The sequence below is a fragment of the Syngnathoides biaculeatus genome, chromosome 5, assembly GCF_019802595.1.
Source record: "Syngnathoides biaculeatus isolate LvHL_M chromosome 5, ASM1980259v1, whole genome shotgun sequence".
In the NCBI taxonomy this organism is placed as follows: domain Eukaryota; kingdom Metazoa; phylum Chordata; class Actinopteri; order Syngnathiformes; family Syngnathidae; genus Syngnathoides; species Syngnathoides biaculeatus.
In genome coordinates this window covers 32,159,496-32,175,358 of record NC_084644.1, presented here as the reverse complement: position 1 = coordinate 32,175,358, position 15,863 = coordinate 32,159,496, and the positions used below count along the sequence as shown (strand labels likewise).

The 15,863-nt window shown below is 41.9% G+C and overlaps 2 protein-coding genes across 2 annotated transcripts; one reads left to right on the top strand and one right to left on the bottom strand.

Annotated features, from left to right (window-relative positions):
* Positions 1-71: 71 nt before the first annotated feature.
* LOC133500712 (hemicentin-1-like) lies at positions 72-7,673 on the bottom strand. The gene is made up of 8 exons (XM_061819774.1): positions 7,568-7,673; positions 7,391-7,499; positions 6,800-7,020; positions 5,962-6,216; positions 5,132-5,449; positions 4,803-5,057; positions 776-891; positions 72-346 (listed from the first exon to the last, which is right to left on the bottom strand). The coding sequence occupies exons 1-8, from the start codon at positions 7,614-7,616 to the stop codon at positions 251-253; spliced, it is 1,419 nt and encodes a 472-aa protein (XP_061675758.1). The 5' UTR covers positions 7,617-7,673; the 3' UTR covers positions 72-250.
* Positions 7,674-12,075: 4,402 nt separating this feature from the next.
* mrpl51 (mitochondrial ribosomal protein L51) lies at positions 12,076-14,668 on the top strand. Its single transcript, XM_061819854.1, has 4 exons — positions 12,076-12,237; positions 12,442-12,537; positions 13,098-13,205; positions 14,269-14,668. The coding sequence occupies exons 2-4, from the start codon at positions 12,447-12,449 to the stop codon at positions 14,463-14,465; spliced, it is 396 nt and encodes a 131-aa protein (XP_061675838.1). The 5' UTR covers positions 12,076-12,237; positions 12,442-12,446; the 3' UTR covers positions 14,466-14,668.
* The last annotated feature ends 1,195 nt before the right edge of the window (positions 14,669-15,863 follow it).

Here is a 15,863-nt window from a genome sequence, read left to right as displayed (position 1 = left end):
TATTTTCAATAGGAAATAAGCTTTTCTAGATTTTTCTTGTGTAATAAATTGAACAGACGGTGTACATGTGAAAAGAATGCGGTATTACCTTTATCGGAAAATGCAAACATTGACAAGTAAGTAAGAGCAGACAACATGCCAAAGTGTTAAAAATTCAAGAAAATGGCTGGAACGCTATCTGACTGTTTGACACTAAAATCTCTCTTGCTCCGTTTAGTGCAAGGTGACACGGCTCAGGTTTAGCGTGGCTTCAGTTTTTCCTTTGACCTCGTTCTGCCGCCTCTCGCTCGTTGGACTTTGCGTGGAGGATTGACTCCATCGTGGCGTACTGAAATATTCTTTTTCTCTGCGTGAAACAAAGTCAGATACCCAATGTCAGAGAAATAAGAGGCTTGCTTTCATATGATTGTATTTATTTTAGTATTCTACAATAAAGTGAACCACGTGCAGCATGTTGGCCATCTTTGAGCAGAGCACTGTCCTGAAAGAGTGTGGGCGTCTGGTAATTTATTTACGTTTTATTTTTACTTTGTATTTAATGACAAGAATACATTCAAATCAGATATAAGATTTTTCATACATCCTTTTGGAGTCTGTGGACTAAATTCCTTTCCATTCAGGTTATTTACTGATATAAGATTATTGATATTGAAAGAATTGTGCATTGCAAAAGAAATATACTGTATATAGTATTCAATTACAGAGACATCCTTAAAATTTTAATTCTTTTGCGAAACTTAACGGCAATATGTTATGTGTGTGAAATGCTTCTTACCCTTTGATGGTTCCTGTACATCTGAGCCAGAATCAGAACCAGAAGAACCAGGAAAGCGCTGACACCGAGCGCAACTGAGGTGGTATATGACAGATTTGCCAAACCACTCAAATGTCCTGTGAGAAATAGAATGAAATAAAATATGGAGCATCTTCCATCTGATTTTGGGCAAGATCGCCCGTAAGATATGTATATATATATAGACTGTATATGATATATACATGATGTTTAAAGGTCCACTGTCATGAAATGGATGATTTTTAGTATGTTATTAATGAAAAAACAGCAGCCGGTATGGACGCATCCGTTTTTTCACCACACAACATGATATTGACGTATATGGCTTTTTGTAACTCCTCCCATAAAAATCCTCTCGAGGGATTTGTTTTCGAGAAGAACCAGTAAGTGACGTACGGGGCAGGAGCTCACTCGAGCGGTTTCTACTAGTTTTACCAGCTGGAAGATAGCTCGTTATTCCTTCGTGTTAGCCAAAATTCCGGCTCGTTGTATTGCTGGATATTTTTCAAACACTCGGGAGGATGGATTCATTCTTCATACTTTGCAAAAAGATCCGGTTCATTGTGAAAAATGGATTGCACGGGTGCAAAGGACGAGAGCTTTGTGGATTCCAAATGACAGCTAAGTGTGTATACGGCTACTAAAAAAATATATAGTTGGTGGGGGGACGTAATCCTCTCAGAATGTAACAAAAGATCCACACACGGAAGTCAGGGGTGCCAAATGTGTCGATGCACTGTTTTGGACGAGGGCCACGGCTTCAGCCGGGCTGGCTCATACATACTGTCTGGGAGTCTGTTGTTAGTTCGAAGTGATCCGCATATCATCTAAATATGGCTCGAAAAGATAGGGTAATATTGCCTCTTCTTGTCACTTCACTCGATTGTGAGACGTTCTCTTCTTTGAGAAGAGCTTCCGTGTCCCATAGTAGGTGGCACAGCGTGTTTTCAATGGCGAATGTCGTGGCGTGACGTCATGGAAAGGAAATGCAGCCAATATGGCTACCACTTGGTTGTCAAATGAGACTTCCACAACTTTGCGCATGGATGACGCGCTCTCCGTTCATATTTATTTTTTGTATGGACATTGAAGTGAATAATGTCATATGAATTTTTCATTACAATATCTATTTTAGAATTTTTATAGGCATGACACTTGACGTTTAGGAATAAATTCTTCTTCTTCTTTTCCTTTCGGCTTGTCCCGTTAGGGGTCGCCACAGCGTGTCATCTTTTGCCATCTTAGCCTATCTCCTGCATCTTCCTCTCTAACCCCAACTGCCCTCATGTCTTCCCTCACCACATCCATAAACCTCCTCTTTGGTCTTCCTCTCGCTCTTTTGCCTGGGAGCGCCATCCTCAGCATCCTTCTCCCAATATACTCACTCTCTCGCCTCTGAACATGTCCAAACCATCGAAGTCTGCTCTCTCGAATCTTGTCTCCAAAACATCCAGCTTTGGCCGTCCCTCGAATGAGCTCATTTCTAATCCTATCCAACCTGGTCACTCCGAGCGAGAACCTCAACATCTTCATTTCTGCCACCTCCAGTTCTGCTTCCTGTTGTTTCTTCAGTGCCACCGTCTCTAATCCGTACATCATGGCCGGCCTCACCACTGTTTTGTAAACGTTGCCCTTCATCCTAGCAGACACTCTTCTGTCACATAACACACCAGACACCTTTCGCCAGCTGTTCCAACCTGCTTGGACCCGTTTCTTCACTTCCTGACCACACTCTCCATTGCTCTGTATTGTTGACCCCAAGTATTTGAAGTCGTCCACCCTCGCTATCTCTTCTCCCTGTAGCCTCACTCTTCCCCCTCCACTTTTCTCATTCACGCACATATATTCTGTTTTACTTTGGCTAATCTTCATTCCTCTCCTTTCCAGTGCATGTCTCCATCTTTCCAATTGTTCCTCTGCATGCTCCCTGCTTTCACTGCATATGACAATATCATCTGCGAACATCATGGTCCAAGGGGATTCCAGTCTAACCTCATCTGTCAGCCTATCCATTACCACTGCAAATAGGAAGGGGCTCAGAGCTGATCCCTGATGCAGTCCCACCTCCACCTTAAATTCCTCTGTCACACCTAAGGCACACCTCACCATTGTTCTGCTACCATCATACATGTCCTGTACTATTTTAACATACTTCTCTGCCACACCAGACTTACGCATGCAGTACCACAGTTCCTCTCTTGGTACTCTGTCATAGGCTTTCTCTAGATCCACAAAGACACAATGTAGCTCCTTCTGACCTTCTCTGTACTTTTCCACGAGCATCCTCAAGGCAAATAATGCATCTGTGGTACTCTTTCTAGGCATGAAACCATACTGTTGCTCGCAGATACTTACTTCTGTCCTGAGTCTAGCCTCCACTACTCTTTCCCATAACTTCATTGTGTGGCTCATCAACTTTATTCCTCTATAGTTCCCACAGCTCTGAACATCCCCTTTGTTCTTAAAAATGGGAACTAGAACACTTTTCCTCCATTCTTCAGGCATCTTTTCGCCCGCTAGTATTCTGTTGAATAAGTTGGTCAAAAACTCCACAGCCATCTCTCCAAATTGCTTCCATACCTCTACCGGTGTGTCATCAGGACCAACTGCCTTTCCATTTTTCATCCTTTGTAGTACCTTTCTGACTTCCCCCTTAGTAATCATTTCCACTTCCTGGTCCTTCACTCTTGCCTCTTCAACTCTTCCTTCTCTCTCATTTTCTTCATTCATCAACTTCTCAAAGTATTCTTTCCATCTATTTAGTACACTACCGGCACCAGTCAACACATTTCCATCTCTATCCTTAATCACCCTGACCTGCTGCACATCCTTCCCATCTCTATCCCTCTGTCTGGCCAACCTGTAGAGATCCTTTTCTCCCTCTTTGGTGTCCAACCTGGTGTACATGTCTTCATATGCCTCTTGTTTAGCCTTTGCCACCTCTACCTTTGCCCTACGTCGCATCTCGATGTACTCCTTTCGCCTCTCCTCAGTCCTCTCAGTATCCCACTTCTTCTTCGCTAATCTCTTTCCTTATATGACTCCCTGTATTATGGGGTTCCACCACCAAGTCTCCTTCTCCCCTTTCCTACCAGATGACACACCAAGTACTCGCCTGCCTGTCTCTCTGATCACCTTGGCTGTCGTCGTCCAGTCTTCCGGGAGCTTCGGTTGTCCATCGAGAGCCTGTCTCACCTCTTTCCGGAAGGCCGCACAACATTCTTCCTTTCTCAGCTTCCACCACATGGTTCTCTGCTCTACCTTTGTCTTCTTAATCTTCCTACCCACCACCAGAATCATCCTACATACTACCATCCTATGCTGTCGAGCTACACTCTCCCCTACCACTACTTTACAGTCAGTAACCTCCTTCAGATTACATCGTCTGCACAAAATATAATCTACCTGCGTGGTTCTACCTCCGCTCTTGTAGGTCACTATATGTTCCTCCCTCTTCTGGAAATAAGTGTTCACTACAGCCATCTCCATCCTTTTTGCAAAGTCCACCACCATCTGCCCTTCAAAGTTCCTTTCATGGATGCCGTACTTACCCATCACTTCTTCATCGCCCCTGTTTCCTTTACCAATATGTCCATTACAATCTGCACCAATCACAACTCTCTCGCTGTCTGGGATGCTCAGAACTACTTCATCTAGTTCCTTCCAGAATTTCTCTTTCAACTCTAGGTCACATCCTACCTGTGGTGCATCCAAGACATTCTTAGCCAGCTCTTCCTTTAAAATATATAAAATATAATAAAATTTAGGAATAAATTATAACAAAAAATGGAAGTGATGCTTGTCAAGTTGGCGGGAAATTACTGGGCATGAATACAATTTTTAAAATGAAAATGAATCTAAATTGGACAAAATTGGTTGGTTGCCAGCAAATTGGAGGTTCTAAATTTAAATTTAAGACATAAAATAAAATTGGGCAAGACTATTCAGCTTGACAGCTAACCGCAGGGCATGTATGAAGCAAGAAATGAAATTACATTCGAGTAGTTACCGTATTGTGGCGCGATGCCATGCGTTACATTTCCCAGGGGTCCTTTTGTGCCGTAAAATTGGCAAACCCATTCGGCCGCGTCCTCAGGGGACACCCGGCTTAGACGAAGACTCTTGCCCCCCTGGATGGGTTTCACCAAGCGGGCGCCGCTCAGGTCGTAGGTGACGTGGACCCATTGGTAGCGGGTGACCTCACTCGTGTCAGTCAGCTGACAGGTCAGCGTGACCGCTTCCGTCCGTGTGACGTAGCGGTCGACTGCAGACACACTAATGGATTAGATTGGGCTTATCGTGAAAGACGATAGAAAGAAGGAAGATCGTACAACTCACTTTTAGCCACAACCAGCTGAACTTTCCGAGAGAAGCTTTGTCCTTCAACTACCCCGGAACACATGTACGTTCCCTCATCCTCGAGACCAATGTCTTTTAAACGGGCCGAATGGTCCAATGTAGGCCGATAGATGGGGGGAAACGAGGAGAAGGAGGGAGGAAGGGGATCAGGAGATGATCTCGACAGAGGGTCAGGCTCGAGTTTCTGCCAGGTGGTCTCAGTCGGGTTTAAACCGGCGGAGAACACGCAGGGGAGAGTGGCTGCAGATCCCACAGCCGCATAGACCTTCGTGTCGTCTCTGGGTGGGTGGACGATTCCTAGAATTGGAGGGAAACTTTCAACGAAAAGGTCATCTTTTACGGAGTACTGTAAGACCCCTCATGTTTTGCCATTCGAGAAGTCACCTTTTTCCGTCCATCTTTTGTCCGTTTATACATTTTTTTTTTCAACTTATCCTCTGGTATTTGTTGAATAATTTAGCAATTCACATTTTGGGATCTTTTGGTAGCACTCTACAATGCCACAAGATGGTGCCAAAGCCTTGACTCAGTAGTAATTGGTCTCAAAGAAGTATGTTGAAGCGATAGATCTCAACCGTGAGACAAACCTTGGATGTCTGTAGGTGCTGAGTTCAGTCTGGGTTGTTAGTGGAAAGTAGGAGAGTCTTTGCCACATGTGCATGTACACATGGGATTTTTTTTCTCAAAAACACATCTTCTGTAATCCATTCATTTTTTTAATAACAATATTGTAAGATGAATTTGAAATGATCAAAGTTTGCGTCAGGGCACGATCCCTGCTTCAAGTTCTCAGTTGTTCGGCATCTCACCTCTCACATTTAGAGCCGCAGAGGCTCGGCCCTGTTTGCCTCCGCGGGCCACCAGGCAAGTCCACTCTCCCGTCAAGAGCACGCTCGCCTTTTCCTCCACGGTCCACGGAGAGGTAAAAGGGCGCACCCTACTCCGAGGCACAAAGGAGTCGTTGTTCAATCTCCACCTCACTGTGGCAGTTGGAGGGTGAGGGGTCACGCTGCAGGTGATTGAAAGTTGGACCCCGGCAACGGGGGCCATCGGAGAGAAAGACACTGGGGGGGACAAAAAAAAAAAAAACATGATTCATTGTCAGATTTCTTGGCACAGGTGATTATGAGGAGGAATTGTTATGCTGCTTATTTGATGTATTTTGCCATTATAAAAGCGCGTACAGATTATTATATCACTTTTTGTTTCTATGGATTGTTTTCCTTTCTAAAACAGTATTTTCTAATAATATTGTACAAATATTGGAGAGTACAATTTTACACCTGAGCGTTTTATATTTGTTCTTTTGACACAACTAAAGCGCATTGGCCTCACAGTTCTGATGACCGGGGTTCAAATCCCAGCCCTCCCTGTGTGGAGTTTGCATGTTCTCCCCCGTGCCTGCATGGGTTTTCTCCGGGCACTCCGGTTTCATCCCCCATCCCAAAAACATGCAATATTAATTGGACACTCTAAACTGCCTCTAGGTATGATTGTGAGTGTGGCTGTTTGTCTCCATGTGCCCTCCGATTGGCTGGCAATCAGTTTAGGGTATATCCCCCCCCTCCTGCCCGAAGATAGCTGGGATAGGCTTCAGCACTCCCGCGACCCTTGTGAGGATAAGCGGCTAAGAAAATGGATGATTACCTTTGATGACCCTCAGCATGTGCGAGCGCGTGACGACGCGTCCTCCACTCTGAAACTCGCACGTGTACAGGCCTCCGTCCTGCTCCCCGACGTTGCTGATTCGCAGGCCGCAGTCGCCTCCTGTCACCTGGCAGCGGGGGCATCGGACACGCTGCTCGCCTTGCTGCAACCATCTCAAGCCCCAAAACTGCAAACCGCTCTTTTCCTGTCTCCACACAGTGCTGGGCACAGAAAGGTAGCACGACATTCACTACAAGATTTGAACCAAAGCTGTTTGATGGAGTTATTTCATATCAAACTCATTTGGTATGTTTTGGATAATTAAACAGCTTGAAGTGAGCCAACTTTGCTTCTTATTTGGAGAACTGAGCGTGCAACAGATTGAGAACAGGTGGTATGGGTTGATTTGAAAAGTGCCTTTTATTACTATAAAATATGTTTAAGGGATGTGGGAGATGTCAAACTAAATAAAGAGATTATTTTTATACAGTCCAAACCTATAGGAGCTGGAAAACCTCCCATGTGATAAACAAGCATCTGCTGCAGTCTTATAAATAAACCCAAATAACAAAAACAACTGAGTGGTCTCACCCTTGGTGGTCTTTGGTCCAGGCGACAGTGTGTGATGAAGAGCAGTCACATGGGAGAAGAACTTGGGAGTTGGACGCCGCCAACACCTCCTGCACCTCCCGGAGACCCTCTGGATAAAACAAGTCCGACCGTCAGAAAAAGTTTTCCCATTATAAGAGGGAATGTTCCCAGCCATACCTGAGATAGAAAACATCATCAGAGCAGAGATCAAATACTCCAGAAGCATTTCTAATTTGCTCTCGGGGAAATGTGGCCTCAATGCTTGAGGCTTTTGGCAGTGTTGCGTGATCGGGTGTCTGTTATAGCTGAGGGGGAGGAGTTTTCGGTAGCTTGGAAAATGTAAGACGCAGACAGCGGGAGACCCACTTCCTCCCACGGATTTTCTCTCTCTCTCTCTCTCTCTAAGATCACTTTAGAAAAATCTAATAAAATCAAACTGTATTAACCCTCCTTTATGGTGTGTGTCAAATTGACTGTTATAATGTTGGGTAATCCAGGAAACTAAACGGTATAAGTGCCCTGCGACTGACTGGCGACCAGTTCAGGGTGTACTCAGCCTTTCGCCCCGTGTTAGCTGGGATATGGTTCGGCTAAGCGGCTTGGATATTGAAATGGAATATACAGTATATACATAGAGAGAAAATTCCACTAGCCTTTTTTTTTTTGCTTTCATTTTTTTAAAGAATTAATAATATGGATACTTACGTGTGAGATCTAAAAAGAAAAATCATGCAACGTAGATTGTTTCTACTATGTCGAACGCTATTAAACAAGAATGCATTATTATGAATTCAAACATGATCCTAGCAGGTCAAACTGTCTTTTTTAAAATTGTAAGTAAAGTGAGTGGTAAGTAAATTGTGCAAAATCTAATGTGATTAAACTTCTACTGTCATTGCTTTTTCCTTTTTTTTTTTACTACAAAAAAGAAATTCACTTGCATACTCACCTACCTATTGATTAAAAATTTACTTTTAACCTTTATTATTTTTGATTTATGATATTTGAAAAGTACGGAAGCGTATTGGTGCCACCCCCCCCCCCTAAAAAAAAGGTCGCTTTCAAATTATCACGTAATATGTCTCATGTTATAACATGATATGTTTCATACTAGAATGTGGTTAATTACTGTGAAACATGTTGTGCGAAAAAAAATACTCGATACAAAATACTTGTACTGCAAAACAGCAGTTTTATTTTGTAAACTCAAAAGAGAACGTTTATATCTTTGTGTGCGTGCGTCACTGAGCATCACTTGTAGTTCACACCTTAGTGTAAAAAAAAAAACATCAGCACCCAACCCTCACGTGCCGGCCCGTCTTTTTTTGCAAGCCATTGACATCATCGCCAGTAAAGAAAACGCTGCACCGGGTTCCGAAAAAAAAAAAAAAAAAAAAAAAAAAAAAAGCATATGCATGTTGTGATGTGCTTGCATGCGTAAACAAAACAATGATTCATTGACTCCAAATGTCAAAGGATGTACAGAAAATGTCCATTCATACCGAAAAAGAGAACAAAAGATTCAGTTCAGATCACGGCGGCCACATCAGAAATTCTCCATTAACCGTCACCGTCAGAGGCTGGTGCGTTCATTGGTGGTGTATGTTTCTTCCCAAACGGTGAATTTACTTGTTCTTTTTAACCAAGTAGTGGCTCTTCAGTGGACTTTTTTTTAAGCACTTCTAAACATTTTTGTTTCAGCAGGCATTTTTAATAAGACAGGACAGTATTAGATTTGTCTTGATTAATTTTGATTTTCACTTTGAATTGTAAAATGTTTGATTTGCTATTTGATGTACTGGTTTTATGACCGTATTTTAACTACATGTGTCACTTTTTGAGTCCTTTCTGTGAAAAGTACACATATACAGAAAATTTAAATACTCGATTGTGGTATGCATTAGGTATTTATTTTTGTCTGCTTTATTGTTGTTGCTGTTGTTTTGAAGGCTTTAGGCCTTTTTATTGCATTTTTTCATCTCGTTGTAGCCATATAATGTCCACCCACCCATCCATCCATTTTCTGTATTGCTTATGCTCACAAGGGTTCCGGGGGTTCTGAAAACAATCAAAGCTATCTTCAAGCATGGTTGCCAATCAATCACAGGGCACATAGAGCCAACCAACCATTCGGATCAGAAAAATGGATGGATGCATAATAATAATCGATCGTTTATCCTCACGAGGGTCATAGGGAGTGCTGGAGCCTATTCCAGCTGTCAACGGGCAGAGGCGGGGTACACCCTGAACTGGTTGCCAGCCAATCAGAGGGCACATAGAGACAAACAGTCACAATCACACCTAGGGGCAATTTAGAATGTCCAATTCATGTTGCATGTTTTTGGGATGTGGGAGGAAACCGGAATGCCCGGAGAAAACCCACGCAGACATGGGGAGAACATGCAAACTCCATAATAATAAAAATGGGCGGCACGTTGGATCAGCTGGTAAAGCATTGACCTCACAGTTCTGAGGACTCGGGTTCAATCCCGGTCCGCCTGTGTGGAGTTTGCATGTTCTCCCCGTGTCTGCGTGGGTTTGCTCCGGGCACTCCGGTTTCCTCCCACATCACAAAAATGTGCATTAATTGGAGACTCTAAATTGCCCCTAGGTGTGATTGTGGGTGCAGCTGTTTGTCTCTATGTGCCCTGCGGTTGGCTGGCAACCAGTTGAGGGTGTACCCTGCCTCCTGCCCGTTGACAGTTGAGATAGGCTCCAGCACTCCACGCGACCCTTGTGAGGATAAGCGGTTAAGAAAATAGATGGATGGTTAATAAAAGGCAACCAGCAACCAAGCAAACACAAGACTCCACTTTGGTATTAATCTTTGTTGTGTCACCCTCAGGACCTGCTTTTGAGAGTATGCTGCTTTGTGACCAGGGGTACAAAAATAGAACCTCTAAAGCAATTTTCCTTTTCAAACTGTGCATTTCTGACATGGTCAATGAAAAGTGAGCATTGTGATCTTTTCCATTCTCATGAGCACATGCAAGTAGACCTTTAGGTTGTGTCACTTATGCCGACGGGGTCTTCTTCAAGCGGTGCACGTCACCGTGGGAGGGGAAAAAGACCTTCACGTGGAAAGAGCTGAGCTCTGAACTTGCAGAGCGATTTGCCAGCCAGATGTGTCACACCTCCTGGTATTCAACTTGTTGATGATGTTGAAATGTTCCACTGACACTTCCTGGCACAGAAGTGGTCGCTAGAGTGTGTGGTCGTGTCAGCTTTTTAGAGTGAAGCTGTGATGCTTTTATTTATTTTGCTTTCATTTTTCATTTTTGTGAATTTGTTTGCTGTTCACCATTCCTGCAGTATCAACGCTTTTTCTCCGAAGAGCATTTTTTTATTTGAACAGATTTCAAGTTCAGTCATTCACTCCCCACTGAAAGAACAGGGTCATGGAAAATGATATTGACTAGTTTCAGGTTGCCTAATTTCCACCCAAACATTGGAACCCGTCAAAGACTGAAGCAGGGACAAATTGAAATGATGCTGATTTTGCTACTTTTAGGATGACAAAATATTCCATCCAATTTTTACCACAATAAAACTGAAAGCTTCAAGCGTGCGTGGGTGTGATTGTAAAATCTTCAACTTTCAAACAACCTTCAAATGGTCAACTAAAATGGATGACTGACTATTTCAAAGACAAGTCAGTTACAGTCAATCCATCGATCTTTATGAACTAATGTAATTAAAATTATAGATATATTTTTAAGGAAGCTATAGCTCTTTACAGTGATCATCCATCCAGCCCTACATGCAAAAGTGGTGACAGCAACATTATCTCACTTGTTTATATTTACTTCATCCCTTGAGAAGATTTTTTTTTTTTCCATTTGGCTTGCACTGATCAGGTAACATTGATGGTGTAAAAAAAATAAAATAAAATCATTTATCTTGGGCTCGGGTCGTTATATCACACACAAAAAAAAGCATTTGAACAAGTGTATGTTAACCTTTTATATGCAATAAAAGAGGTAAAGACGAAGACTACAGTAGTTTGTGTGCAGTGAAGTCTTTTTGTTATTGTGGCAAGATATTAAAATTACAAAATTAGAGGTGTAACCATTGATCTATTAACTGACAACCAATGAATTGTCAAAATGAATCTGTATTCTTGCATGGATTCCCCCCAACCAACCCCATCCATTTTCAGAGCCGCTTATCCTCACAAGGGTTGCGGAAGTGCTGGAGCCGATCCCAGCTGTCATCGGGCCTTATTCGTTAATTAACACAAAACAATCTGCTGATTAATTGTTTAGTAAAATAATCGCAAGTTGCAGCCCTATTTATTATTGTTATTTGAGATAATAATATTTGGCTTTTAGTCCATTTCAGACCCTGTACCTTTACTACAGTTAGGTACAAGAGTTGAATCAGTACTTATACTTTTGTCCTTTTCTACACAATAATCTGTACTATGTGTCAAATGGCATTTTTATTAATTTAAGAACATTTATCAAATACACCATTTCATAAAAGCATATAATTAACAATTACACTGCTAGTCAGTTCGACTCAACTTTATGTATGATTTACTTCCACGACCCAAATCAAGATAAGCGGTATGTAAAATTAATGGGTGGACGGATGGATGTTTTTTTTGTTTTGTTTTAATTGAAATGTTACTTCATAGTAACACAGTACAATACTGGGAAATGATTCGCTTCACTTTACAACTGCTTTATGGCAGTCGTTCGGCGCAATGCATTGTGGGATAATGCATAAAGATGGCTGCATCCTCGACCAGAACGTCAAAGTGTCAATAACGTTGCTTTTTTCATGCGACAGTTGTTTATCGTTGTAGCGACAAAATATCCAACTGACGTGCGACCGAAAAAAAGGTAAATGCCTTATTCGGTGCGACTCGCTGGTTCTTACTTAGTGGCAAGACTGAATGTTAGCGTTGTGTGCTAGCTCAAAGTACGTGAGCGGTCAATGGAAAGGCTGGCGACAGAAAGCGAAAGAGGACAAACGAAAAACCGCGAAGTACGGACACTGCATCTTATTTTCAAATTTTGAGTCTGTGTTTTGTAATGTGATCGCAGAAGACATGTTTGCTCTTGGGGGTTTACTGCGAGCTGGAGCCTCCTTCTATCGTTCGGCGGGGATTCTGCTGGACACCGCGAGGGCGTTTTCCACTGGCAAGTACAGCAAAGCACGCTCAGTTCCTTGTGGTCTTTTTTTTTTTTTTTTAAACATTTGAGTGTTTTGATAGTATCAATGATAATTCTCTGTTATATGTATTTCACTTTAAATTCAGTGGTTGCAATTTAAAGCAGTGGGGCCGACGCTCGAACGAGTCGTCCAATGTGCCGCTGGCTGAGTGTTTAATTTCAAATTAAAAGACCCCAGGAGGTTTCAGCAATAGTATAGATTAGTGGAACAATCTGAAACAGACCAAATTTAAACATTCCATGTTTCTGCATGGCAGCGGCGATATGTGATAGTCTAGGGCAACTTTGATATAAACGTAAAGCTCACATTAATGGGGGGGGGGGGGGGATATCCAATTTACGCATTCACACTACAGATGAATAGCGACACAAACCATACAAATCAGATTTGTGTCCATATGTGGGAGAGGCTGATTGCAATCCAAAGAGTTGTTCTCTATTTATGTTGCCATTACACATTTCCCAACAGTTCTGAATTATGTCATTGCAAATCCAGCCTTAAAGGAGTGCTCATGTGACCCCTGCAGGTCCTTGCTGCCATATCAGGATGCATGCCATCCCCAAGCCAAAAGTGGTCGACAGATGGAATGAGAAAAGGAGCATGTTTGGGGTGTATGACAACATCGGAATCTTAGGTTAGTATGTTTCATCAACATGGCTTTATGTGAAGTCTGCTACATTTTACAGAAGTTTAATGAACAAGTGTTTGTGTATTATATTCTTAAGTAAATACCATAATTTCTGGCCTGCAGAGCGCACCTGGTTACAAGCCTCAACCAGTACATTTGTAAAGGAAATACCATTTGGTACATACATACGCCGCAGCTGTGTAAAAGCTGCAATTGCCCACATTGAAACACGAGATATTTACACAAGAATACGGTACACGGAAAGAGTTTAACGCTAGTGCGGCGCTAACACGCTAGCAAGGCGCTGACAGGGCCGGTTAAAAAAAAAAAAAAAAAAAAAAACGTAACTTACCGGTAAAAATCAGAGACATGTCAGTAACACGCTATCACAGTGCTAACAATAGCGCAGCACTAACATGGCCAGTAAAAGTCACTTCCTCGGCACATATATTCCGGTCACACTCTTTCCTTTTTTGCTCAAGTGCTCCCTTGCAGCCGTTAGGAAAAAATGCACAAATTAGCCGCATCACCGCATATAGCGCAGGGTTGAAAGCGTGTGAAAGAAGTCGCGGCTTGTAGTCCAGAAATTACGTCAAATACAGTAAGTCCCCCTCAATGCTGGGAGTAAAAGTTCCACACACCCCAGCGATAAGTAAAAAAACAATGATAGTAATACAGACTATAATAATAGATGATAATAATAATAATAATAGACTAATACAGATAGTACAGACTAAGCGTGTTTTGTAACATTGACATTGCCTACTTTTTGAAGGTCTTTAAACACTTAAAACAATACAAACACATTCAAGCGTGTGTAATATGTTGAGAGCAAGAGCAATGCGTGACAAAATTACAAATGTGTACGAAAAGTGGACCATAGTTGTGTACTCACCATTCAGTAGCAAAGATATTCATGATGAAGCTGTACAACACCGCATTCCCATTCCAAAGCCGAAATAAAGTGTCCTATGGTTGTCAGAAATGTTTCTTTGCCTCTTACTGATAATTACAGTTTATTAATAATGTGTACCCTCTGATTTGTGCATGTGCGCGCGTGTGTCTGCAGGAGATTTCAAAGCTCACCCCAAAGACCTGATCAAGGCCCCCTGCTGGCTGAAGGCCTTCAAGGGCAACGAGCTGCAGCGTATCATCAGGAAGAAGAGGATGGTGGGAGACCGGATGATGACTCTGGAAAGGCACAACTTGGAGAAGAGGATCCGATTCCTCTACAGACGCTTCAACCGCACGGGCAAACATCGCTGACACCTCGCAAAGGCTTTCAAACAAGTTGTGGTGTTATTTTTTTTTTTAATTTCATTTCTATGTATATAAATGGAATGTTTAAAGGTGACAAGTGGTACTTGTGTGTGTATTACTTTTGCTTTAACACATCAGTTGTGCCACTTCTCGGGGGGTGGAAAATTTCCATGGGAGTTAAGAGATTAATAAAGAAGGAATTTACAGTATTGAAGGTTTGCTTTTAAGAGGGAATTTCAATAAGCTTGGAGAAATATAGATCAGATTCATCCTGACTAAAGCAACCAGGTTTCAAGCAAGTACAGTCATACCTTGACTAAAGAGTGGCCAAATTTAAATTTTACAATTTAAAGCCCTGGCTTGCTTGCTTACTTGTATGTTTTTGCTTTTTGTTGCAAGCGCAAATTTGAGGTATGAGTCATCTTCGATACTCTGATCTCAAATGTAGTAAGAAAAGATAATGGAGCAATTAGTATTTTACTGGGTATTATAATGCCTCATGTGGGAAAGGAGTTTTACATTTTTATGCTTATGACTCTGGGTCAAACAAAACAGAAAATGGTGCTGTTGCAATCACACCAATTTGCTGATTTAATACTAGCACATAAATTCTCCGTCCACTATGACGTACTGGTAAAATGAATTTCCGAGGTTAGTCATGAAACAACTTTAACGTCAAAGTCAAGGTACTGCATTTAATATGCCATGGATGGGCTAACAAGCAGGTATCACAGCAATATGTTTTAAGTAACATAATTGGACACGAATGAGAGAAACACAAGAATAGAATAATGGGTGATACATAGTGGCTTCTATGTAGAGCTCACGTGTGACATCTTTTTCTTCTCAATTGATTTTATCAAGATCTTTTGACAAAACTAAAAAAGGAAAACACTAAATAGAACACAGCTGTCCATCTTGTTAACACGCCTGCCTTTTCTGATGAAATATGTCATTCACATGCGGAAACCTGATCAGAATCGATCACATCGCATGGAAGCAGTTGGCTAAAGATCTTCAGTCTGAATGACACAAAACTCTGCATGTAAACTAGACTAATATGACAATATTTATAGGGATATTGTACAGTCTCTCTCTTTGTCAAAAATCAACAATATTAAAGAATTTACAAGTCGCAGTAGTCGTGAAACTCTTTTTTATTTATGTAAGCATAACAGTTGTACTGACCCCGGTGCAGAATCATACACATCAGAAATAGCCGCTATTAATTCATTATGATGTTCAAACTGTAAGTTCCTAATTTATTATGTTTTATATAAAGAAAAACAATCCTATACAGGGCTATTCTACTTTTTTTTTTTTGATGGGGCGGGGGCTGGAATGGATTCATGGCATTTCAAATCATTTCCATGGGGGATGATGATTTGAGATCGAGCGTGGCCA